This window comes from Pediculus humanus, genomic scaffold, assembly GCF_000006295.1.
Source record: "Pediculus humanus corporis 1103172108298 genomic scaffold, whole genome shotgun sequence".
Lineage (NCBI taxonomy): Eukaryota > Metazoa > Arthropoda > Insecta > Psocodea > Pediculidae > Pediculus > Pediculus humanus.
Window position 1 is genome coordinate 246,670 of NW_002987867.1, and position 27,989 is coordinate 274,658.

Below are 27,989 nucleotides of genomic sequence, written 5' to 3' on the forward strand. Positions count from 1 at the left end.
TCTCTCTCTTTCTCTCTTCCACGTACAACACATCGTAAAATTTTTAAAATTTGAAATCATTCAAATTTTAATTTTAAACGTTCATCGAACGATTGAAATGATGACGTCATAAATATCATTTTTGGGGCGATTCGAACGTTTTTTTTTTTTTAAATTTGTTCAGAAAAAAAATGTTCATTTATTATAAAAAACAAAGAGATTACAAAAACCTTGAATTTTTAAATTTACTGAACACTCCCAGATAAATATACCTCTCTACCCGATGATTTACATACCGTAATTAATTATTATTATATATATATATATTTATCATTATTATTATTATTATTATCATAACAAATTTTTCGGCGAAGTAAAAGTATTTCGGCATTATTTTACGTCGTGTTATCTGTAATAATACATTTATAATTTTCTTTTTTTCTTTTTTTTTTTTGGTTTCCTTTGAATGAATGAATGAATGGAATAGAATGGAATGAAAGGAAGGAAATTTTCTTGTTAAATTTTGTCATTTTCTATAACGGTTTTTTATGTTATTTACAGTTTGTTAAATTTGTAAAAAAAAAAAAAAAATTTACCGAACGAATTGTTTTTGATTTAGGCAAATACCTTAATTACTATTTTAGCATAATTAATGATGATGATAATGATAATGATAAATTTTATTTTAATATGGGAATTATTTGAAAAATTTTTTACTTTTTTTGTTTTTTTTTTTTTTTTTTCGGGGGAGGGGATGGAGGGTATTTTTAACATAATTTTCTTTTCTGCGATTTGTTTTTGGATTAAAAAAAAAGTTAAAAAATGAATTCAAAAATTGGAAAATATGATTTTTATAATAAATTTTTTTTTTTTATTTAAAAATTTTTGTTTTTATTCGATTTTTAATTTTTTTTTTTTTTTCGGGAATAAGAAATTTATTTTAAAAATGAAAACGTGTGAAGGAAAATGACGATTTATAAAGTTTTTTTTAAAAATAAAAGCAAACGAAAAAAGTCTGGACATTAGGAAAAAACAAAAAAAATGTTGAAAGTATTCAGTTACTAAAAAACCTGCAGGCGAGTAGCAACAACAAAAACAAAAACAAAAAAAAAAAAAAAAGTTTAAAAAAAGCCGAGCACGTGACGTCAAGCGCGTTACAGGCGCGGTTTAAATAATCGACCAATGAGAATTCGAGCAGACGACAATCAAAATCAAAAGGCAGAATCAAAGGGGACATTGGAAAGATTTCATTGGTTGTTGAAAAAAAAATGACCAATGAGAAGAAGCGAGAGAGAGATGGAAAACGCGAAAACCGCGTAAAATAGTTATTAAATTCAAACACCAGGAGCGTTGGGATCGTTAAAAGCCCCATGCGTACGAGACTAGTTGTTCCGCGGCTCTGTTCAACGGTGGAACGGAAGTCCGTTTACATAGTTATATCGTGGGGTGTTTTTTTGAAAGAAGGGGTGGTTTTTATACCCCCCCTTTTGCCCCGAGTCATCCCCTGAAATCTTTTTTTTTTTCTTTTTGTTTTTTTTTTTTTGTTGTTCTGCATTTTTTTTTTTTTAACTTGTGTGTGTGCGTCGGATGACATCGACTTATCGATTGATTTTACAACTTGTTATTATTCTGAGGTATGTCGTTGCGAGGTCGCGGATTTCGATTTAAACTCTAGTAAAATCGTTTGTTTGTTTGTTTTATTTATACACATTATTATATTATTATATTATTTTTTCGCGTTTAACGTATGAAACTTTATATTCGTAAATAATAATAAAAAAGGAAAAAGTTATTTCGTCGCGGGTGTTTTTTTTTTTTTTTTTTAGAACGTAAAATGTCGGTTTCGAAAAGGCGTAAGTTTAAAAAAACTAAAAATAAATAATAAGTATATAAGTGATGATAATGATGATGATGAATTCTCATGAATGAGAGTAAAAAAAAAGAGAGAGAAAAAAACTGATTTTATGATATATAAAACGAATGATAAAAAAGAGAAGAAAAAAAAAGTGTCGTTAAAGTTGTTACAAAATTTTTTTTTTTGTGCGGTGTTATAATTTTTTTATATATATGATAAAATAATATAATAATAATAATTTATTTATTATTATTATCATCATCGTAGTTTTTTTTTTTTTTTATGTTAAAAGGATAGAAAAAAAGATTTCTGTTGAAATATCAAAAATGTCCGCTACGCACAATATGGGTATTCGTATCCGACGGCATCACAGGTAAAAAAAAAAACGCACATTTATTTTTATTTTAATGCTATTAAAAAACGCGCGTTTTAACGCTACGTTTTTAATGATTAAAAGTTTAACGCGTCAAAAATTTACAAACGAAAAAAGAAAATGAAAAAAGGAAATAAGTAAAAGTTAAAACAAAAAAAAAAAAATTAATTTCCGACGGAAATGGTAATAATAAATAATTCGAAACGTTTTCTTTTTTCGAAACAAACACGACATACACACAATTTTCCATTTTTATTTAGAATTTTCTAGAAAATGTCGCGAATGATAACGTTTTTTTTTTTTTTGAAAATTTTCAACCGGAAACAGATACAAAAAAAGAGAAAAAATTTTACAAGTTCGTGTGTTAAGAAATGCGCGCGTTCGTTTGTTTTTGTTTTTATTTTTTTTGGAAAATTTATTGGACGACAGATCGATCGATCGATCGATTGATCGATTGTTCATCGATATACTTTTGTAATTATTGGTAATTTAATTGTGTAAAAAAAAAAAACTCGGGTTAACATTGACACAAAATGGTGTACTTGAATTTTTTTTTTTTGTGTTTTACGAAAAGAATTAAAGAACCTGATGAACACACCTGAACAAATAACGTTTTTTTAAAAAAAAATTCTGTCGTCTTTGTTTGCTGTCGTCGTCATTGTTTTTCACCTGTTGACGGAAAAAAAAAATTTTAAAGTCTTTTATTATTATTATTATTATTATTTTAGGTCGCGTTTTTCTCATTAACGTTAATTTTCTATTAATTGTTCATGTCATGTCGATTCGTTAATCGTTATTATTTATAGAAAATGTTTCGATACGAAACGAAATTTCCCAAACATGGTCAGGTAGGGAGGGGAGTGGTAAGGTGAGGGGAAGGGAAAATTTTTAATTCGTATTGTAAAACACGCGCACACGCACACACAACTCGATTAATTATTATCGAATTCAATAAAATATTTCGCGCGTGAAAAAAAAAAAAATTTTTTTTGTTTTTGTTTTCCTTACATTTGAATAACATTGGTAATTACCAATATTTACGATAATGATGATGATAACAACAACAATAATAATAATAATAATGTATACGATTGGTTAAATGTTAAAAACTATCATTATTATTATTAAATATAAACATTGAAAATCGTTTATGTATAAATAAAAATAAAAATAAAAATAAAAAAATTTTCTTATAAATATCAACATTTAAATTTTATTGCTATTACCAATAATAATAATAATTATTATTATTATTATTATTATTATTATCATTATTATCTCAACCGTAAAATATTAATTATCGATTTATTTATAAAAATTTTTCTTCCATTTTTTTTGTACTAAAATGAATTAGTAGGTAGCAGAATGTATGGAGGAAGTTTTGGTTATTAAACGCGTTATAAATAATAGAAATTTATAGAATGTTCTTTCCTTGTATTTTCGCGCCCTTGGGAAAAACCACCGACGACGCCCCCACCCTCACCACCACCACCGTCGCTACCGAATTTATTTATTTATTTATTTTTGTTTTTAAACGAATCGAATGTTTATATAGTTTTATAGCAAATATTTTTATAAAAAAAATTTTAAACAATTTTTTTGTTTTGTTTTTTCGACTTTTGACGCGTCGGTGGGGAGACTGGGGGGGGCGCTGGAAGGAGAGAGAAGGCGAGTAAATATTAATAATTGTTTAAAAGTCTTCGTAATGTAAAAAAAAATTTATTATTATCATTATTTCGTTATTATTTAAAACGCTTTAAAAAAAATATTTAAATTTTTTTAATTTGTTCTCAATAAATTTACGAAATTTTTCTTTATTATCATTATCATTATTATTATTATCATTATCATTATTATTATTATTATCACTATTATTATCATTATTATCCGTTTTTACAGAAAATAAATGCGACTGCCTCGAAGGTAATACGAACCGCCAAAACAAAAAAAAAAAAATTATTTTTTTTTTGTTAGTTGTGGTTGTTGCGGTTGTTGTTGTTGAATATTATAATAAAGTATATAATATTTAATACAGTAATAAATATTATGCCTGGTAGCACTTTCTATTTTATTTTTTGTTGTGTAAATTTTTTTTTTTTTTTTTTTTTTACTTTGAATAAAATAAAATAAAAGGAAAAAATTTTTGTCTCTTTTATAGATCGATACGATCGATAATAAAAAAAAAAAATCGAAGGAAAAGAATTTTTTAACGCGTAAACTAGTTTTAAAAAAAAAAAAAAAAATTTATTTTATAGTTGGAAAACGTAATGAAAAATTTTTTTTTTAGCCTCAAGTTGAAAACCCTGACGAGTGATAATAATAATAATAATATTAAGTACGCGTAAAAATATTTTTCCGTAAGAAAAAACACACAGACGCACGCATTCTAAATAAATAAAATTTTCCGCGTGAATTTTAATAATAATAATAATTAGTTGTGATATCATAGGTTATAACGAGACGAAATCTATTCATCAGGTATGCAGTGGCATCACCGCTGATATTCAGACATTTATTCCTTAGGGATCGACGGGTAGAAGAAACCTGGAATGAATGTTTTGAGAAACCTCCGACAAGCCGTTTTTTTTTTTAAGGAAAAATATTTTTACGCGTACTTAACTGAGACAAACTGTCTCGATTATGAGTGAAAATAATAATAATAATAAATAAAACTGCGACAAATAAATAAACAATCGTCGACAAATCCGACAACGACAACAACAACGACAATCGTCATTCTATCCTTCCTTCCTACAATTTTTTCTTTTTTTTTTTTTCTCGCAAGTTTATTATTGTGAGAATATTATTAAGAAAAAGAGGAAAATAATATGTCGACGATGATAATAATGATGATGATGATGATGATAAAAAAGGAAAAAAAATATATTATCAGGGCATTGGTTGGTTTATCAACGGCGGTTTTTTTTTTTTTATTTGTTTAAGATTGTTGTGAATGGCAAAGCGATCGTTAAATAAAAAAAACTTTTTTTTATTGATTTTTTTTTGTGTGGTTATTAAAAGATCATTAGAAAAAATGATTCAATAAAATTATTACAAGAGACTTGCATAAATGCATAAAAAGAAGAAGAAGAAGAAGGAGAAGAAGAAGAAAACACTACAAGGAAATAAAACGCAGAAAAAAGAGAGAGAGAGAAAGGGAGAAGGAGAAAAATGTTTCTTTCACAAATATATATATCATTTTTAATTTATTACTCGATTCGTCATTATTATTATTATTATCATGGATTTATTTGACGCGTTCACACGCACTCAGACGCACACACGTGACAACCAAAAAAAAAATACCGCAAAATTTTTGTGTAATTAAAAAAAAAAAAAAGAAAAAAAAACAGAGGGAAAAAAATCAATTTTAAAAGTTGTTTTAACAGTTAAAAAAAAACGATCGTGGCACAAGAAAACAATTTGATAACTAGCGCGATTCAATAGAATTTATTCAAAAAGAAGAAAAAAAGGAATCTCTATACAAAAAAAAAAAAAAAAAAAAAAAATAAAGATGTTTTTGATCGATTGTTTCAAAAAGAAAGAAAAAAAAAGAAATATTTAAAAACAAATTCAAACATCTATCTATTCATCTAGCTAACCATCCATCTACTCATCTAAGTATCCATCTATCTATCTATCTATTGACCCGAGGCATTAAACTATTAAACAGAAGCGTCGACCCTCGTCGGTTTTTGATGAACCCCGAAATAATATCTCAACACGGACTATAATTATATAACTACGTATATACATCTAATTTGTTTAAAATTATGTTTTTTTTTTTTTTTTTTTTTTTTTTTTCAAAATCAATAGGAACGATTATTATTATTATTATTATTAGAGTTATTAGCATCATCATTATCGTGCCGTTGAAAGAAAGAGAGAGAGAGAAAAACGTTTGTTATTGTTTGTTTAACAAAAAAATTTTTTGCCAGGGCTGACATTTATTTTTCTAAAGTCCAAGAGGAAAATTGAAAGAAACCGAATAAAAAAAAAATGAATTCCAATAAAAAAAAATGATGGAAGGAAAGCCCCCCAGGAATTCAACGAACACCCGTTCGTTTTTGTCCTTTTATAAAAAAAAAAAAAAAAAAAGAAGGATAATTAAGGTTTGAAAAAAAAAACCTTGGGGGCTCAATACTACGATTTGGATCCCTTTTAAATTATAAATACGTGAGCAAAATCAAAACCCAAAAAAAAAAAAAAATTTCCAACTTGATTTTTATCATTTTAAGTTTCTCAGTGCCCCCAAAAAAATAATAAAATTTTTAAAATTTTTCAATCTCACCACCACCCCAACCCTCCCCCACCTCCTCCGTGAATAACTGGAGAATTTTTATTTTTCCTTTCCCCCAAAAAAAATTATTATAAATTCAAGTAGCTTCAACGAATCCACCATCATGTTTTGTTGTTTCCCTCGGGAAAATCGTCAGTTTAAAAATAAAATAAAATAAACCTGGAGGGTCCCCAAGATTTTTTTTTAAGGTTGGGTTAAGATTTTCAAAAACCAGGTTTTTAAAATTGTTAATAATAATAATAATAATGATAAAAAAGCCTTAAGGTTTTTTTCCCTCCCTCTCTTTCTCTCTCTCTCGTATTATGCATATCCGGTATTTTTTGTATGTGAAACGAAAAAGATCCGCATAAATTTATTTAATTATTATTATTATTATTATTATTTAAAAAGTTTTCCAGGTATTTGTAAAAAAGGTTCGTCACGAATGTCCGGAGTGGAAGGGGGAAATGACGGGGGGAGGGGGAAGCTCGGTAAAAATTTTTAAACGAGAGACTCGAAATCGAATCGGTTGTAAACCTTTTTACAAATGATAATTTAGGAGGAGTAAGAGTAGGGGTAGGAGAGCAGGAGCAGAAGCAGACGACGACGACGACGACGATTCCAATTTCGTGTTCGATAATAAAACGTTAGCGAAAATAAATAAATAAATTTCTAAACGTTAGCAAAAAAATCCCGATTAAAATCAACCTCGAAGCAATTATTTCAAAACGTTCGCGAATATATAAATCTACGTACGTATACACGTCGTTTAACGATTTGTTTTTTTTTTTTTTCCAAAGCTTCTGGAAATCGTAAAAAAAAAAAAAAAAGTTTGAATATCATTAAATCCAAGAAGAAAAAAAAATGACGGCAAAATATTCGAACAGGTTGCTGGAGAAAAAGGATAAAAAAAAAAAATTTCAAAGATTGTGGAAAAATTTTTTTCCTTTTTTTTTTTTTGTAACGAGTTTTAAATTTCAGGTTTTTTTTTTTTTTTATTGATTTCATTCGAATGTTTTTTTCTTTTTATAAAATTAATGCATTAAAATAAAAATTATTAAAAAATTTATGTTATTTATTTATTTATGTAAAAAAAAAGAGTAATAAAAAATTATTAACCGGAAATAAATCTATAAGCGTAATTTCAGAAAAATATTTTTTTTTCATCTCATTTTTCTTTTTTGCATATCATTATCATCATCATCATCATTATCATTATTATTTTATTACTTTTGTTTTCTTATTTATGTATAGTAAGTCATTATTTTTTTATGTACATAAATCTATAAGTATTAAATAATTAAAAAAAAAAAATGTCGGAGAAAGAAAAAAAAGGAAAACAATTCTATTGTGAAAAAGTTTAAATAATTTTCTTTTTTTTATTTATTAATAAATTATAGTTATTATTACGTTTTTGGTAATAGTTTTAATAATAATAATATTAATGGCGACTTTGTTTTGTTTTTTATAACGATGAGTTATTATTATTATTATTATTATTATTATTATTATTATTATTATTATTATTATTGTTAACCGGTTTCCGTAAGAAGACAAATTATGGAATTTTCGAGTAAAAAAAAAATTTTGTGATAATTATTATGTATGTATATATATAGATAAAAGATAATAAAGATTTTTTTTTTTTTAGTATAATTCAGATGCTATGATTATGTTTATATGTTTAAAAAAAAAACACAATCGTTAATAATAATGTTTAACATAATTATGTTGACGATAAAAAAAAAAAACGGTTTTTTTGGTACGGATCGAATACGTGGTTGATTTTTTTTTTTTTTTTTGTCACGCGTTTAACGTACAAAATAATAATGATAATGATGATGATAAAATTCGATAAACATAATGAAATAATGTTATGTTTTGTTTTAATCAACCGACCGAAGAAAAACACGATTTGAAACAATTATAAAATGGCCGACATGTTTTTTTTTTTTTCATTAAATGTGAATTTTTTTTTTTTTCGAAGGAGGAGTTTATTTATTAATTAATTAATTAATAAATTGTCATTGATCAATTTCGTGTTTGTCTGCGTTTGTTTTATTCTAACAGAAAACAAAACAATCCGTAAAGTGCTATAAGTCATAGAGATAAAAAACAAACGGAAATGGAAAAACACAAAGAAAAACAAAAAATTTGATTTTTGTGATTTAACACCGCAATCGATCTCTTTTTAAAATTCGCATCGTTTATTATCATTATTATCATTATTATTATTATTATTATCATTATTATTATTATTGTTATTGTTTAATAAAACATTTTTTACACACACACACACACACGTCGTAATTAAGAATGAAAAACATAAACATAAACAAAAAAAAGAAACCAATAACCGCACATAAAAGAGAGACAAGCCGCTTCATAGTTGAATGAATTCTCTCTCTTTCTCTTTTCTTCTCTCATTCATTCACTAACTCCCTGACTCTATCTCTCTCTTTCTCTCTCTATTTTTTTCTGGATAAATAGATATTAAATTGTCTTCAGTGAAGCAGAGAAGATGAGTGCTGAGTAAATGTTTGCCCGGCTATACAATTCCCTCCCCATCTGTTCAGATTTAAAAAAAAAAAAATTTTTTCGGTTTGTTTTTGTTTGTTTGTTTGTTTGTTGTTTGAAGAACGTTCTAAAGATTACTTTTAATAAGTGACTCTTAACTCTGCAAAATTATTTTCATATTTAATATTTTTTTTTTTTTTGTGGAAAAAAAATTTCTTTTGCGATTCTTTGTCGCTATCGACTTTAACCCCTTCCCCTCCCGCCTTTTCTTTTTCGAAAATGGACCCGACACGAAACAAACAAACAAAAAAAATCGAAGAGATATTTATTTGGTTGTTTGTTTCGTTCGTAACGTACGCGATGAAGAAGAAGAAAAAAAAAGGATTTGCGTGACGCGTAAATAATTTTTTTTCTTATAATTTTAACGCCTCCAGTGGCAGATTGTTTTGTTATAAAAACAACCGTATTATATAATTCTGGAAGTTAAAAAATCCCGCGATCCGTGATATATATTCATTGATAAGAAAACAAAAAAAAAAAAAATTTTTTTCAATATCCCCGAAAGCAAAAAAAAAAAAAATCCGGTTGTTGTTGGGATTTGATCGCGAGTGCGATCGCGCGTGCGAAAAAAATAAGAAAATTTGAAATCTGCGCACGCGTGCGTGCGTAATAATAATCACGCACGTTTTTCAAAATATAGCACAAGGCCTGCTCCGAACGTTTTACTTATTAATAATAATAATAATTATAATAAAGCTGTCGTGGTTGTTGTCGTTGTTAAAAAAAAAACAAAAAACAGATGTAATCGTGTGTGTGTGTGCGTGTGTTTGTTTGTATGTGTTTGTTAAGTCGTCAAACAACATAACTATACACGTTAGATTTTTTTTCTTTTTTTGTATGCAACGGATTATGAACGTTTAAAAAATTGATAAGAAAGATAAAAACAAAAATTACCGGAATGGAACTGAATTTTCTGTAAAAACACAAAACGCACGAAAAACGAGTCGAAGAAACTTTTTTTTTAAGGCTATAATAATAATAATAAAAACATCTGCTATATAACACTACAAATTATTATGATAATAATAATAATAATTAAGTCAAGTGAAAAAATAGGCGAACGTCACGTTCGCTTTAATAAATACCGGAAAGAAAAAAAAAATCATTCTCTCTCTCTCAATCTCTCATCACTTTTGTACCTTCAGTTGAAAAACAAACGCGATTTATAACGAATCAAATCGTATGATTATAGTTTATATGAAATTTTCCTTTACCCCCCACCCCTCGCACTCCATTCCTCCCCGTTTCTTCTCCGGAAAATGGCACAATTCGAAGGATTTTTTGTCATTTTTTTTTTTTTGCTCTCGTTTATTAAAATCGAGATTCATGTGTAAATTATAGTATTTGACAAAAAACCCCTTAAACTATATAGTTAACGTGTTATTATTTGGTAGCAAAACTATCATTTCATGGTTTTAAATTATACTCTTTCTCTCTCTTTCTATCTCTATCTCTATCTCTCTTTTTTTTTATTTTGACATCTGTATTATTTATGTGTTAAAGTATAAAAAAATTTTAAAATGATTTTCGTTTGTTTAACAACAATCGAACGAAACTTTATTTATTTATTTATTTATTTTTTACTTCATGATAATGATATTAATATTGTGACGTCATAGAATTTTACGGTAGTCCACAAATCGCATTAAATTCCATGACGTAATTAAGAATAAATAAATAATTCGATTGAAACCCAAAAAAAAAGAAAAATTGTCGTTGGTTTTATTTTAAACGCGCGTAAACAAAACAAAAACGAAAAAATTTCGATAAAATCGCAAAGAGTAAAAAATTTGAAGGAAAATTCAAAAAGGCGGATGATAATGATGATGATGATGATGGCGGTGGCGGTGGCGGCAACGTCTAACAGAGTTTTTACGATTAAAAATGCAATTAAATAAATAATTAGTCATAATCATCATCATCGTCGTCGTCGTCATTAGTATTATTATTATTATTATTATTATTACGGTTGTTTACTTATTTATATTAATTTCAGTTATTCGTTTCCGGTCAGACGACAACGGGAACTTCGCCGCCACTCGGAACGAGCGTAAGTTCTTTAAGCCCTGGAAGCAGTAGCGCCGGAGTTGCACCCGGAGCGATTTCTCCTAATGGAAGCACGGCGGCGGCGGCGGCGGCTCCCGGTCCAGGTTCGACCGCAAGCGGGACGTCATGCTGCGAAAATGGCAAACCGACTATTACGGATCCCGTATCGGGACAAACCGTTTGTTCTTGCCAATACGATTCGGCAAGATTGACTTTATCATATCCGAGATTGCCGACGTCTGGAGTCGGCGTTTACGGTGCCCCGTATCCATCGACGGACCAAAATCCTTATCCTAGCATTGGAGTAGACAGTTCTGCGTTTTATTCACCTTTGGTAAGTTTTCCTTCTTCTTACTTTAATTACCCCCCGTAATAATTATAATTAAAATTAATTTCGACAATTAAACGAATTAATGTTTGTAAAGGGAAAAAAAAAAGAAAAAAAAAACATGTCCGATCGAATAACAACTACTTATACATTCACTTCCTTCGCCCGCCCGCACGCACGCACGCACACACGCACACACCTACCTTTTAAATCCATTCTTTTGTTTCTTTCTCATTGGTCAAAAAAGACGCCATTTAAAAAAAAAAAGTTTCTCTTCTTTTCTCAGTTTTTTTTCTCTCCCCCTTTCTCTCTCACACTTTCGGAAAAAATTGATGACGATACCAAAAATTTCATTCAAACAATTATCATTATTATTATCGTTGTTAATTTTCGGTTACTTAAAACAATGAGCATCATCATCATCATCATCCGTAATTTTTTTTAATAATATTTAAAAATAATTAAAAAACAAAAAAAAAAAATTTTTTTTGTTTTATAATTTCACAATGTAATTTTGTAATTATGAAAATTATTAAAAAAAAATTAAACGACCTGTAATAATAATAATAATAATAATGATAATAATAATAATGCGTTCCGTGATAAACAAAGCAGAATAATAATAATAATCATAATAGTAGTGCCAGGGAGAAAATCATATCATGGAATTTGTTTTCCCAAAAAAAAAAAAAAAATTTTTTTTCACTTCCTCCTCCTATTCCTCCTCTTCCTCGTCCTCCTTCTCTTCCTCTTCCTCCTTCCCTTCCTCCTTCTTCTGCTCCTCCTCTCCTCCTCCTACTCATCTTTTTTTTTGTTGTTTTCCAGTTTGTTTTACTTTTAATAATTGTTACTTTTGTTATTTTTCTTAACATTAATTTTTTTTTCTTTTGCGGAAAGTGAACAACGAAATATTTAAATATGGCCGACAAAAAACTTTAATTTTGGAAAAGAATATAAAAAGGTGCAACAAAGAAATTCTCTTTCTTTTTCTCTCTCTCTACGAGACCGTTAAAGAAAGATAGTTAAAAAAAGAACGAACGAACAAACAAACGATACCGAAAGTTTTTAAAAAAAAAAAAAAAAAAGGGGGTATTACAAAGATGTAACCCTTTGATACGACCGATACCATTTCAGGTGCCAACATGATAAAATTAAAAAGAGAAGATAAAAATTGTGGTCGATGGTACAACATTTTTTTGTACCACCACCACCACCACCATCACTTTTTCCATCTTCTTCTTCTTCTTTTACGTCACCACCACCACCACCACCACCATCATCATTACAATCGTTCATGTTTTTTTTTTTTTTTAAAAAGTTTTTAATTGACGCGACGGTTTTTTTTTCTTCTTCTTTCATCCGTCTGCCATTTTTTTTTTCTTTTCTTCTGTTAAATACAGTTGGTGAGCAATAAAAAATTAAACAATTGACGAATGTTGTAAAGAGCAATACAAACAACCGTGCGTGTGCGTTTTCATTCGCATGCAACGCATATGCGTAACAACGCATTTTATTTTATTGCATTTCCTTTTGTTAATTAACGTTTTTCTTTTATTTATCATCATTATTATCATTATTATTATTATCACGTAGGAGATTTTCACGTGTGTTCAACTTTTTTCCCGCAACATTTTCCAACTACGTTTTAATAATAAAAAAAAAAAAGTCTCCCATATGGTTTTTTCACTCGTTTATTATTACTCCATTAACAGTAAAAAAATTTATCGGCGTAAAAACGCGGCGTAACTTAACAATACCTAATCCGCCCACCACCTGTAACCTCCTGTATATACCTGAATAATTTTAATTAATATGCAATTATTAAACTTTTTTTTTCTTTTATTACGAATGATAATAATAACAACTTTAAAAAAAAAAAATTAAAATGGCGGCGAGAGTTTTCTTGTTAAAATGCGAATCAATCGTCATGATTTTTTTATATAATAATAATAATAATAATAATAATAATATTTACAAGTATAATAGTTAAGGTGGTATTAAATTTTTTTTTGTTATAAAAAAAAGAAAAGAAAAGAAAAGAAAATTTGAATTTTAAATTATAATTAAAATAGGTCGCGCGTTTTTTTTTTTTTTTATTAAATTGCGCGCGCCCACCTTTTCACATAAAAAAAAAAAAAATTATAATGAATGAAATTATGTAAAACATTTAAATACATATATAAACATTTATGTTACTTAATGTTAAAAAAAGCGAAGGGGGGAAAACGGGGAGACGGGGGGCGAGTGTAATTTTTTTTATATACGAAAACCGGTTTTTCACTACAAAATTTATAAATTATTTTAATTATAATAATAATAATATTTAAATAGGAAATAAAAGAGGGAAATTTTTTTTTATTAAGGGTTAAAAATTTCCCTTACCGCCCCCCTCTCACCCCACCCCATTCTGTCTTCTCCTCCTTACGAAAGGTGGGGGGAGGAAATTTATAAAACGTGAAAGGTTTGAAAACGTTCGCAAACAACAACAACAACAACAAACGTTCGAGATTCGAGAAAAAAAATGAAAATGTACGAAAATCACGCTAGTTTTTTTTTTTTCTTCTGCTACGATTAAAATGTTTTTTTTTTTTTCATTTCGATTTCGTGTTAAAAAGATTCGACACGCAAAATTTTTGAGTATTAAGCCGCTAACGGGTCGTGTCGGTAAAACGCGAACGTTTTTTTTTTTTTTTTTTTTTGAATCTCGAACGGATATTTAAATGGGGGGACCGTAAGTTGGGTAGTTGGAAAAATTTTTTGTAAAGTGCAAATAATCCTCGTCGTCTGCTTTAGCGCCGTATCTGAGATATAATTTCAACTGTCATAAATTCATCATTCTAACATCTCTCTCTCTCTCTTTAACTCAACGTCGTTATCATCATCATCATCATCGTCATAATAATTTGAAAAAACTTGTTTTTGGCTGATATCCCCTTTGCGACCGACATCTGCACTTTAATTTGTACCTATTTTTTAACAAAACTATTAATATACATTTTCCAATCACATACACGCACGCACACACTCGGCTCTAAGGCACAGGCACACACACACACACACACACACACGCAGACGATGGACATGTGCGTTTATAGGTTGACATGAATGCCCATCTGAATATCAATGAGTTTCTTTTAAATCATCCCTTTCGTTTTTTTTTTTTTTTTTTTTTTTTGTGTCTTTGGGGGGCCAACCTAATTTTTTTTTCTCTCTCTCTCTCTTTCTGACTCCCGATCAGGAGTCACTAATAATTATTATAATTATGTAAACGTGTGTAAGTGCGTGAAAAGCACCTGCCAACCTTACGAGATTAGATAACTCGAATAATATTAATATAATAAATTTTATTTATTCATTAAAATATTATCATCCGGTTCAATATCCGCTTCTTCTTTCTCCCCGTTTTTGTTTCCGTCGTGTCCTTACGCGCGTTTTTTTTTGTTCGAATTACGCGTGCGTTTTTATTATATTAGGATAAAATAATTATTATTTAAAAAATCGATCCGTTGATAAAACTTAATCGAAACGGTGGTGATAACAGGATAGATACCGGATATTTGTTTATAATTAATTATTATTATTATTTACATTCGATTTGCGATGATTTCCGATTTACTTTTCGAAACTTGTTTTTCTTTCTCCCCTTCTACGGTTTCCCCCTTCAATTTATCCACCTCTCCCCTCTCTCCCCCACATCTTAAATTTTGTGGATTTTTGATGAAATTAACGCGTCAATAATTAATAATTTATATTGTTGTTGTTGTTGTTGAGAAGAAAAAAAAACTCCAATCACGATTTTTATTTAAATTCATTCACGATTTCCCATACTGTCGCCATTTTTATTTTTTTTTCTGGTTTCTTTTGCAAAAAAAAAACGACATTAAATTTTATGCGTACGAACATCATTTTCGTGAGTAATAAAAATTCACGCTCTATAAAAAAATTTCATTTCAAAAAAAAAAAAAAAAAAAACAAACAAATAAAAATTATTATTTTTATTTTTTTCCAAATTTACTTCCGTCCCTCCGTCCCCATCCTCTCCCTCCTCCTTTCCTCACCTTCTCCCACCACCACCACCCCCTTCAACACTCGGAAATTTACCGCTTTACGCAAATAAAAAAAATTCAAATAAACGAAAGAAAAATTTTTCTTTAAAAACGATAACGTTTGTATAGTAGTAACAAAGTTTATAAAGGGTAAAATCAAGGCCCTTCCCAGCCCCCCATCCCCTCCCCCTCTCACCACCCGGACAACCTCGTGTAATTATAGCAGACTCTATATAGTAGTCAACCATTGACTCCTTCCTTGGCTTGTCTCCCACTTAAATCGTGATAATATATTGAATCTTTTCTTATTTTCTTTTATTTATTTATTTAAACATTTTAAAATTTATTACATAAAAATTTCGTGGTATTAGTTAAAAAAAAGAAAAAACGCAATATTTATTTAATTTTAAATAAATAAATAAATAAAAATTTATTAACTTAAATTTATTATACGGTCTGACAAATGAAACGTTAAAAAAAAAAAAAAAAATTTATTCGCGGTGTATATAAGAAAGAATGAAAAAGTAAATAAATATGAGTGTGTGAGTGCGTGCGTGCGTGCGCGTGCGAATGCGTATATGCGTGTAAATAATAATAATAATAAGAACAAAACGAAAAGAAAATTTGTTTTTATGTTTTTTTATGCGCTTTTTTTATAATTCGATGTTGTTGCCCCCGAACGAAAATTAAAAAATTACATACTACGAAGAGGGGGAAGGTGGTGGTGGGAATGGAGGAGGTTGGGTTAGGGGAGGGAAGAGAAAGAAAGGAGGAGAAAGTATGGCAAAAAGAAAAAAGAGGAAAAATATGGAAAATTGTGTGTGTATGTGAATGCAAAGAGTGAAAGTGTTGAAAAAAGTTTTTTTTTCCGAAGAGAAAGTATTAAACAATTCAACTTGTCTTCTGCTAAAGCGAATAAAATAATATATATGTATGCGTGTGAGTGTGCGTGAGTGTGCGTGCGTGCGTGTGCGTGAGTATAAAAGATTTCAAACTTGGGGGTTTTTTTTGTCGACCCTTTTTCTCCTTTTTTTCCTTTTTATTCTTTTTAGATGAAAAAAAATAAACTTTCCTGCCCTTTTTTTTTTCACTTTTATTTGACGATTTGCAAGTTTATTGAAACATTGAAGAGAAGAAAAAAAAAGTTTTCCTTTTTACACCCCTTCCCCCTCTCCCCTCTTTTTCTTTTTTTATTTTCTTATTTATTTTTTTTTTTTTGGGAGGGGGGTAACTTTTAAAAAACGTTATTAACACTTTATGAGAGTGTGAGAGAAAGAGAAAAAAAAAAGGAAAACAATCGATAATGTTTATTTATGTCGACGATTTGTTTTTTTCCTTTTTTTTCCTTTTTTTCCTTTGTTACCCACCGTATATATAACACCTCACTGACTAATAAATGAAAGGAAAAAAAAGCGTTAATGATAATAATAATAGTCGTAAGAGAAAAAAAAACACGCGAGTATGTGCTCGTATTCTTTTGTGTGAAAAAAGAGTATTATTATTATTATTATTGCTGAAGTTTCAAAACTTTTTTTTTGCAATATTTTTTCTCTCTCCCCTCCTCTCTCTTGAAGGGGGAGGATTCGGGGGGATTCGAAACTTTTTTCTGTTTTGGCATGCATCTTCTAAACATTCATTACTCGCTACAATTAATATCACGATTCGTCTAAGCTCCATTCGCCTAGAGAAAAAGGAAAAGTTTTACATGATGATAATAATAATAATAATAATAATAAAAAACTTAACGCACTAGTAAGTCAACGGCTGGAAAAAAAAATTGTGAGGAAAAGATAAAAAAAAAGAAAAAAAGAAAAAGAAGAAAAATGCGAAAAGTAAAAAAAAAAAAATAAAAATAAAAAAATAAAAATTTTTTTCCTCCATTTTCCTCGGTTTCCGTTCCTTGCCCTACATTTCCGGTGAATTTGTGAAGAAATGAACTGTCTAACTCGCAATAAATAATATTATATAATAAATATATTATTCGTGAAAAAAAATAAAAATGTATTAATATTGTTAAGAAAAGAAAAAGAGAAAATAAAAATAAATAAATAAAAAAAAAGAAAGAAACGAAAAAGGGCTATTGTGCATGAAGAGGGTTAATGGAAACACAAAGCGAAAGGGCGGCAGCAAAAGCAGCAGCAGCAGCAACAACAGCAACCGCACCCCCCCGGTTTCCCCTCTCAGCTCTCCACACACACACGCACACACACTTGAAACTTTTTTCCACCTTATTTTCATTCTGCAGGAATGACTTATCCGACATCATTTTTTTTTCTTTCACGTTTTTTTTTATTCTCCTTCAAATTTTTTTTCGTGTTTGTTTGTTTCCCGAAAGAATAGTTTAGCACTCGTTGTTTAAATAAATGTTTTCTGCAGCAGAAGACGACGGCGGATGAGAAAAAAAAATGTCGGATTTCATCGCAGATTTTTTTTTTTTTAAAATAATTTTTATCCCGTTACGCGCGTAACGACGTATCGCCGTAGTTGTTGTTGTTGCTGTTGTTTTTCGCCAAAAAAACAAAACAAAACGACTGTTGCCTTGCTGCGTTTGTACGTGCGCGTCATTTTCAAATCTCGTATCGATCATGAAATAACGAAAACTTGTTATTCCCATTCTGCAGGATGTGGGTTTTTTTATATAAAAAGATTTTGCGTACGTTTTCTTCTTTTCCTAAGGGAGAGAGAGTGAGAAAGAAAGAATGAGAGAGAGAGATAGATAGATAAAGAGTTTTCATTTTTCCCCCCCTTTTAAAACCCTGCGCAGTTTAGTCAATATTTTCAACACTCGAAACTTCATTAAATTCAGATTCTTCCATATCGTGTTTTTTTATTTATATATATATTTATACCGTAATCTTTATTTGATAGTTTAACAATCGTTGTCAATCATTTTACACAAATCCTCCGATTCTTTTTTATTATTTTTTTCCTTTTTTCCTTTTATTCCATTTGGGAATTCCTTTGACAAAGAAAAATATCATTTTTTCCTTTTTTTTTTTTTTTTTTTTTTAAATTGGCACCCAAAAATCAAGAGTAGTCACGCATCGATGATCTTTAAAGAGGGTGTTTTGAAAAGTCAAAAAAAAAAAAAAAAACTCATGCAAACAAACACGATTCTCTCTCTCTCTCACTCTATCTGTCTCTCTCTTTTGATAACGCTATATCTATATAAAAAAAAAATATGGCGCGTTAACTACTATAATTTATAATAATTTAAGATTTTTTTTTTATTGTAAAGTAGTCGTAATCGTATTTATATACTAAAATGTTTTGCGTTGTTGAAAATTGAAAAAATGAAAGAGAGAGAGAGAGAGAGATGGGGAATAAAAGAAGGAAGGATATAATAAAGGAGGGGGAAGGGGGAAAAGGGAGAGGGAGGGGGAAGGAAAAGAAAAGAATTAAAATTATATTAACGCGCACCGCATTTAACTAGACTATAAACGATTATTTACAATCTCGAACCGGCATATTAATTTTTTTTTCTCCAGCGTTATAAAATCACGACGACTTGATGGTGTAATTACTGAAGAAAAAAATTTTTTTTTTTCCTTTCTGCTCTTCTCACTTCCAGATAAAGATTTAAAAAAAAAAAAAAAAACATTTTCCGATCGATTGAGTCGCGTGAAAATGACGCGGGAAAAGAATTTTTTTTTTTTTAAAAAATAAAATTCGCAACCCACGCGCGCGTTTACTACCCCCCAGCCGTACCTTCCCCCACACAATTTAAACGAACGTTCCTCTCTTATCAAATTCGAGTGTTATCAGGAAATTAAATACCGTAACGGTTTCCATGATTTTTTTTTTTTTCATAAACGTTCGCGCGTAACACAATATTACGCCGTCGTTTTTTTTCCTTTCCTTTTCTTTCCTTGACTTAAAATCAATCCATCGAAAGGGATTAAAATTTTTTTTTTTCTTTCCTTACGTTTTCCTTTCTTGTTTTAATCCTCATTATTTATTTCGATTCCTTCACTCTCCCTTTCCCTTCTCCCTCCCTCCCCTCCCTCCCTCCCTCTCTCTCTCTTTGTAAATATTTAAAATCATTTTGTAACATATCAAGCTTAGTTTTTTATAATCAATAACAATCAACCTCACGTCCATCACAATCAATCAATATTTTATTTTATTTTTTAAATACCTTAAAGATTATCTCGATTACGCAAAATAATAATAATAATAATAATAATAAATGGCGTAAAATATTTAAATAATACGCGCGTTTAAAATCCAATATGGCTGTCCATCTGTCTGTTTGTTCTTATCCGTCGTGATAAAGTTTAAACATTTTAAACATTTATCGGATTTAAAAAAAAAAAAAAAATTCATTATTTGCATAAATTCTTCAAGTATTATATTTAAATTTTGATTAATAATCTCTATTGATCGATCGATCGATCGATTGTATCGATTTTGTTATTCTCTAATAATAATAATAATAATAATAAATATATTCATATATAACGACTTCCAAAAAAAAAAAAAAAAAAATTATAAATTATTAATTTATTATCATTTTCGATTTTTTTTTTTGAATAATCGGAAAATTTTTTAATAGAAACGACCGGAAGTATAAAATTGTTATTTCCGGTTTTATGAATAGACGAAAAGTAAATACTACACGTGCGATTTTTTTTTTTTTTTTTTGAATGCCTCCATCGAGGGTTTCTTTTAACTTTAAGATTATGAGGGTGATCTTTACCTCTCACTCTCTTTCTCTCTCACTTTTTCTCTTTTTCTCTCTCTCTCTCTTCCTTTCTCTCTTTCTATCTCTGCATCTTTTTACAATCGTGTCACACGGCGATAAGCAAGTCACAAACGAATCATAAAAGAAATAATTTCTTTTTAAAAATGTTATTTTAATCATTATTATTATTATCATCATCATTGAACGATTCAACATGGCGTAGAAGTACCAACGACCGATCGACGAGTACCATTGACAAAATTTCCGTTACGATTCGATGTCGGAAATGAAAAAAAAAAAAAAAAGAACGCGTGATTTTGCAAATTTTTTCTTTTTACATAATAACAAAAATTTTTGTTTGTCGGTTTGGAATTGATTCGTTTGTCCTTGACGGTTTTTTTTTTTGTTACTCGTGTGTTGTTTGTCGTTTGTATAAAGGCGAGAAAGAACGAACGGACGGACGGATGGATGGATGGACGGGTACTTTTTTTTTTACGGTTTAATCGCCCCCCTTCCCATTTTTTTTTAAAGGTTTTATTATTGGTAATGTTAATTTAAAAAAAAAAAAAACTTGTCGGGCAGGTGCGCGACAAATGTGTATGCGTGCGCGTGCTATTGCCCATCGAACGTCATCAAACCTCATCATCAATTCTTGTTTTTTTTCTTCTACTTGCGTTCATATAAATATTTTCTGTTTGTTTTTACGATTTTCACAGGGATAAACGCGAAACGATTCGAATTCAATGGCGTCAAAAAAAAAAAAAAAACAAACGTTATTATTATTATTATTATTATTACTACTTTTTAATCATATCGATGGAGTACCTGATCCCTTTGGAATTAATTCCTGACAATGATTCTTCCTAAATCTTCCCCGAGTTTATTTTTCTTTCTGAACGGGTCACTCCAACGACAACAGCTTTCGAACAAACGCGAGATTTTTCAAAAACAAACAAATGGCGGCATAGAATAAAAGAGAAAAAAAAAATAAAAAGTTTTATTACAACAAACGTTAAAAAAAATGTTTTGTTTGTATTTTTCTGTCAGTAAATTTTTTTTTCGAAACGAATCGACGCACCTGCTTTAAAAAAAAAAAAAACTCGTACCTGTTAATTATACGGAAAAGTTGTCAAATTTTTTTTTTTTTTTTTACTAATTCCACGATTTTGAGTATATTTACACGCGCACCACATTATAATTATTATTATTAATAAATATTTTATAAATTGTTAACCGTTTGTAATTATTAAAATTATAATTATTATAGTAAAGGTGTGATAAAAGTTTGCGCATGTGCAAAAAAAAAACAACCGCAAAACAATTCACTTCCGGTTATTTTACTTTCTCGTCATTATTATTATTATTATTATTTATTTTCAGAGTAATCCTTACGCTTTAAAAGATGGCGGTTCTTCGACTGATATGTCCGCGTGGACAAGCGCCGGATTACAAACAACCCCCGGATACTACCCCTACGATCCGACACTTGCTGCTTATGGGTAAGTTTAAATTTTTTTTTTTTTTCTAAAAATTTTCCATCCGCCATCTTGCTTTATAGATTCCATTTCGATTATTTTTTTGTATAAATTTAATTGCGTATGGAAAGGTCAGAAAGGTCATTTCTCAAAAAAAAAAAAATTATAATATTTAAAATGTCAAACGCAAAAAAAACGCGCGTTTTTTACGTAACTTTACTCCCTTTTTGAAAAAAAAAAAAAGAAAATGACAAACGATTTCTTTTAACCGCATTAATATTATCCATTTTTGCAACGTCATCATTATTTATTTGTACGCCGCGTAATTAATTAATTTTTTTTTTTGTTGTCTCGACGAGAAAAAAAAAATGTCGTCGTCATTATCATAAAAAAAAAAAAAAATTCGTAATAATAATTTTTTACTATTTTTTCTCTATCGTGTTGGTTAAGAAATACGCGTAAAAAAAAAAATTGCAAATGTCGAGTAATTAAAATTATCATTATTATCATTATTTTTTTTTAATGGCAAAATACAAACAAACAAAAAAAGGGGGCAAGAAGCTACAGCTTAATTCCAATAATAATTATTACGCGACGGAAATAAAAAAAAAAATCGAAAAAAATTAACGTCGCCGTATTGTTACTTTTACGAGGGGGGAAAGGGGATGGGAGGGTTAGTGGAAAATATGAAAACAACAACAACCACGTTAACAACAGAAACGACAAACATCATATTCGTATCTTACGGTTTAACGCGTGAAAAAAATAAATTTTTTTTTTTCCCTCACACGATTAAAGAAAGGATTTGAAAGATAAAAATATTAAGAAAAAAAGGAGGTCGCATAAAAATTTCGAAACGTGGAATAAGAAGTTAATGTCGTGGTACTAACGGAGGCGGCGACGGAAAAATAAAAAAACATTTCGATAAGGGGTGTGTGAGTACCTTCTAGATTAATCGCATGACTACGAATCGCGTTCTGAATTTTTGCAATTTTTTTTTTCTAACATTTTCGAAAAAAAATTTCTAGAACCACGTTTTTTCCTCCCTTAGAAAATCGATAAATCGATTAATCGTTTTACAAAATCGAAATACTTAAAAATGTTTTCCCTGATAAAAAAAAAAAAAATTACCAAAAAAAAAAGAAAATTTTTTTCTTATTATTTTCGACGTGTAAATAACTTATTTAAAACTCTATTACCACGATGAAAAATTTTTTAAATTATTTATTTTTTTGTTTATATATTATAATATTTCCCAGGTTTGGTTTTTCTCTCTCTCTCTCTTTTCTACGAAATTAATTCGGAAATAAAGAAGAAAATTTTTTGAAAAATTACCACGAAACGTATTTCGTCTCAACGACGATACTTTATTATTATTATTATTATTATTATTATTATTAAAAATGACTTCGTTAAAACTTTTCGGTTCAAATTTATTATTATCATTATTATTATCATTACTTTAAATTATTATTAATTATCGTGATTATAATATCGTGCCGTCGAACGTGTAAGTAACAAAAAAAAAAAAAAAAAAAAAAAAAGTTTCCCTCTTCGGAAAATATCGGGGCAACAACAAGTGTTATCAAGAGATATATATATATATATATATATGTATAAACGCGATGATAAAAACAAAACGTCGAAAAATTTTCTACATTTTCCACGGGGGAACGGAAAATTAAAATAATAATAATGATAATAATAATAATTAAAACCTATGAGAATAAAGAGGAGAACCAACGACGATCATTTTTCAAAATTAAATAAAAAACTTTTTCGAACGTTGACAAAAAAAAAACGACGACACGATAATCGTGAAAGTGAGCGAGAGAGAGAGAGAGAGAGAGAGAGAGAGAGAGAGAGAGAGAGAGAGAGAAAGAAAATGTCTACTGATTTTCTTTTTTTTTAATAATAATAATAATGAAGTGGTAATGGAAAGTTCTTAAACGTTGGAAAAAAATTTTCAGTTTGAAACAAAACAGTAATAATAATAATAACGACGACGACGACGAAGATGTTTTCGTCGTTGTTGTCGGTGATGATGATGATGATGATAAAGATGATGACGACGGACGATAATAATAATAATAATAATAATAAATAAAATTCCCGACGGTGTAATAATCGAGGCCGTGAAGTTTATTTAATAAGTACATATTACACAAACATTATGGAAACAAAAAAATTATAAATTGTTGTAAACAACATTTTAAGTTATAACCAGAGAAAAGAAAAAAAGGAAAAATTGATGATTGTTATGTGATTTATACGTGTTTGTGTGTGGTGTGTGTGCGCGTGTCTTTTTATTTCGTAATGAATATAAATGAAATGTTGACCACTTAAACAGTGTCAGCCATTAAATAAAAAAATGGCGTCGGATAAGTTAGTAATTGAAATCGTCGTGTTTTTTTCTGTCTTTCTTTCTTTCTTTATTTTTTTTATACAAATTTTTTACGAATTCTACAAAAAAAAAAAAAAGATGGGTGTGCACGCACGCACGCACGCATTCATTAAAAAAAAAAAAAAATGCGTAAGAAAATCCGATTTGTCACTTTTTTTTTCTTTCAAGTTTTCCAACGAAAGAAAAAAAACCTTGAAAATTTATTCGACGGTTAACAATAAATCACAACCGAAAAAAACACCCAACGAAAAAGGCGGAACTCGTAAGAAAAAAAAAACGACAAACGACAAACGACAAACTACGACGACGAAATTTTCTAAAATTCGATTAGGTGATGAAAATTTACACTCACTATCGGAGCATAAAAATTGTGAGAGATAGAAAGAGAGAGAGAAAGAACGATATCATATTAAAAGGAGAAGGAAAAGAAACAAACAAACAAACAATACGCATGCGTACAACCATATCCGTTTGTCGTACAATCGAATCTCAAATAATTTTTCACAAAAAAAAAAAAAATTTAATTTTTTACGCAGAAAACTTTGAATATATTATATAACCGTCGTGTAAAAACAAACAAACAAACAAACGCAACAAACAATCGTTTAAATTTGTACGCATATCTTTTTAAATCTTATATTCGTTATTATTATTATCATTCGTTTGTTGGATTTTTTTTTTTGTTAAATAAGTCGGTTGAGAATTTGATTATAATCACAAAACAACCACAAACACGTTCGTTCGTTGGTTTATTTTCCCAAACGATTATTATTTATCATTGTTAATAACGTTCGATATGAGCAATGATTGATTGATTGATTGATTGATTGATCGGAATGCTTCGAGAATTTTTTTTTTTTTTGGTACAAATCCAGATTTCGTTTTTTTCTTACTCATATCGAACGCCACCCACTTGATCGCCCTAAAGACTTTTTTTTTTTTTGACAACAAAACACAAACGAACGCAACAACAACAATAACAACTTGATTATCCGGTTGTTTTTAAATAAGTTATTATCTATCTATCCGCCCTAGATTTCTTCAGTACCTCCTCCTCCTCCACCACCTCCTTAACTATTAAAACTATTATAGTCACGTATAAACCGACCGAAACAAAACGTATTTTCAAACGAAACCTGCCGTTTGTCGTGGTAGTAGCAGAATATTTTAGTAGTCGAATTAATATAAAATCTTCCTTCGGGTTGTTGAAGTTTCGAGGGGATTTTTTTTTCCTTTTTTGAAATCCTTGACGATTATTTCAAAAAAAAAAATCCGGTAACCGGTTTTCCAGTTTTTTTTCTCCATATCAATCATCGTATCTTTGTTAATTTACAAAATGCCAAAGTGTTTGTTGTCCCGTTCGTGAATCGATCAATCGATCGATCCATCGATCGATTGTTTTTTTTTAAAAAAAAAAAACGTGGTAATAACCGATAATACGAAAACGATTACGTTACTCGTGTGGTAATCGGTACAATTAAAGAACGCAAACGTTTTTCCTATTTTATTATTATTATGCAGTGATAGAAAATTCTTGGAAATTACTGATGGAAAATGGATTGTCCGTGTCATTAAATTCGATAATATCTAATGACACGACCGAACGGGGGAAGGGGGGTGAATGATAAAATTTTTACGAAAAATACACATCGCATGTTTGATTTTGTTTTAAACAATTTTCCAGGTGGGAAAATTCCATTTTTTTTTTCTTTTGATTTTTTTTTTTTGTTTTGTTCTGTTTTGTAAACGAAGTGGTAATAAATAATAATAATAATAATACCGAGATGGTAATTATTTAAATAACTCAAGGGAACGTCCAATCAGTTTTTTTTTATTCTTCTTTTTCTTTTTCTTCTGCTTTTTTTTTTTTTTTTTTTTTTTTTTTTAATAACAAAAAAAAAAAAAACGAAAGCCGAGAATTAATTAATATAATTTATAACTTCCGGTAATTTATTTCGAGGGGGGAGTCCCGTACGTCGTCTGCTTATTCCCTAACAAAACCATAAAAAAAAAAAAATTTCTTTTTTTTTTTTTAAGGCGTTTCAACATAATCTTCACCTTCGATTTTTATTATTTTTTTTATTCGCAATTTTAAATTTAAAAAAAAAAAAAAAAACAAAAACAAAAACAAACGAAGAATCACGATCACAAGTACGGGAAGTGGGAGGAGCGGTGGAAAGGAGAGGGAGGGACAAAGGGTGGGGAAAGGGGGAGGAGAAGGAGAAAAAGTTTTAAAAAACAAAAAAAATAAAAATTCAATTTTTCCGAAAAGAAAAGAAAAAACTTGACTCGTATAAAATAAAAACCCATTTTATATATACAAATGAACAACAACGACAACAACAACAACAATGGAAAAGTGGGAAAAAAAAAGGAAAAATTTTTCCATTCCAGAAAATGAAAATCTAACAAACAAACAAACGCACAAAAGCTTCAACCGAAACCTTTTTATGTATTAAATCCCATGGGGTAAACCAAAGGTGATATAATTTTAAATTTGTGTTTCAAACATCGATTTGTGTCAATTGTATAACAAACTAAACAACAACAACAACCAACGGCATACTACGATTCCATTTAACAATAATAATAATAATAATAATAATAATAAAAGAAATGAAAAACTTTTTTTCTTTTTTTATTCCCCCTTTTTCTCTCCTCTCTCTCCTTTCTCTCTCATTTTATATCTTTTTTTTTTTACGTCTATTAAATAAGTATCCGATAATGATGATGATGATGATGATAATAATAATAATAATGATAATAAATGACTGGACAATTATTCAATTGATATAAATTTAAAAATAAAAAGTTTTTATTAACGAAATCCCCGGTGAATGATAAACGGGGAAATGAGGGAAATGGAGGAAGGGGAAAGGGGGAAAGGGGTAACTAAAAAAATTATTTTTCGTCGTTATCAATTAATTAAACTTGTTTTTTTTTAACCGACTGATAACGTTATCAGTTAAGTAAAAGCTTCTTTTAAAAAAAAAAAAAAAAAAAAAAAATTTTTTTTTTATTAAAAATAAATTACGACCGATTATAATATGTACGTATCGTGTTTTATGTAAACGTCATCGTTGAAAAATAATAATAATGATAATAAAAAAAAAAAACGTTATCTATTAATATCGTTATTATTATTATTATTATTTATCTATTTTTTTTATCTATTAATGAATAGATAATAGATAAAAAAAAAAGGGATAAATGGGGGAAAATTTCCTTTTTTTCCTTTTTTTTTTATTTCATTCCAACAGCAGAAGGAAAAAAAAAAAAGAAAATCGGAAAGTAAATATTTATCCTATTGGATGGATAAGGAGGGGCGGAAACCCTTAAAAGCCATTAATGTCGATAAATTAATGGATAAATCACCAAATAAAATAGGGAAGAAGAAGAAAAAGAAGAAGAGAAGGAGAAGGAGAAGGAAAAAAAAAATTAGCTATTTTATTTTGAAAAAAAAGGAAAATGAAGAGTAAGTCGTGGGGATGGTTGGAAAGAGTTTAAAAAGGAAAAAAGTGAAAGAAAAAGATTAAAAAGAGACGAAATAGAGAGAGAAAGAGAGACAGAAAAAGTAAAAGATGACGTTTAAGAAAAAAAAAAAAGAAGAAGAAAAGAAGATGGAAAAGAATTTCAAAATAAAAAGGTTTAAAAATATACAAGTCGAAAGAAGGAAAACTTGGGGAGGAAAACGGGATGTGGGGTGAGAAGAGGGAAAAGGAAAGGGAAGGGGAAAGGAAGGGAAGAAGGTTTTTTTTTTTTCATTCCAGGGTTCGGGCTCTTTGTTTTATTAGTTCTCGATGGCCGCCTCTTTCATGTCCTGGAAAAGATAAGGTGAATTTCTCAAAAAAAAAAAAAAAAAAAAAACATGGCCTATTTCGAAGGCTAATCAACACAAGGGAAAAACACAAAACACACGAGGGCTACAATATTGATTTTTTTA

General features: G+C 28.9%; 2 protein-coding genes across 2 annotated transcripts; both read left to right on the top strand.

Moving 5' to 3' along the window:
• Positions 1–10,583: 10,583 nt before the first annotated feature.
• Phum_PHUM562220 (uncharacterized protein) lies at positions 10,584–12,337 on the top strand (the record flags this gene model as incomplete). The annotated part of the gene is made up of 3 exons (XM_002431909.1): positions 10,584–10,592; positions 11,060–11,443; positions 12,263–12,337. The coding sequence occupies 3 exons, from the start codon at positions 10,584–10,586 to the stop codon at positions 12,335–12,337; spliced, it is 468 nt and encodes a 155-aa protein (XP_002431954.1).
• An 8,851-nt stretch (positions 12,338–21,188) lies between these two features.
• Positions 21,189–21,670, top strand: Phum_PHUM562230 (uncharacterized protein; the record flags this gene model as incomplete). Its single annotated transcript, XM_002431910.1, has 3 exons — positions 21,189–21,213; positions 21,440–21,498; positions 21,548–21,670. 3 exons carry the CDS (start codon positions 21,189–21,191, stop codon positions 21,668–21,670), a joined length of 207 nt encoding a protein of 68 aa, XP_002431955.1.
• Between the last annotated feature and the right edge of the window lie 6,319 nt (positions 21,671–27,989).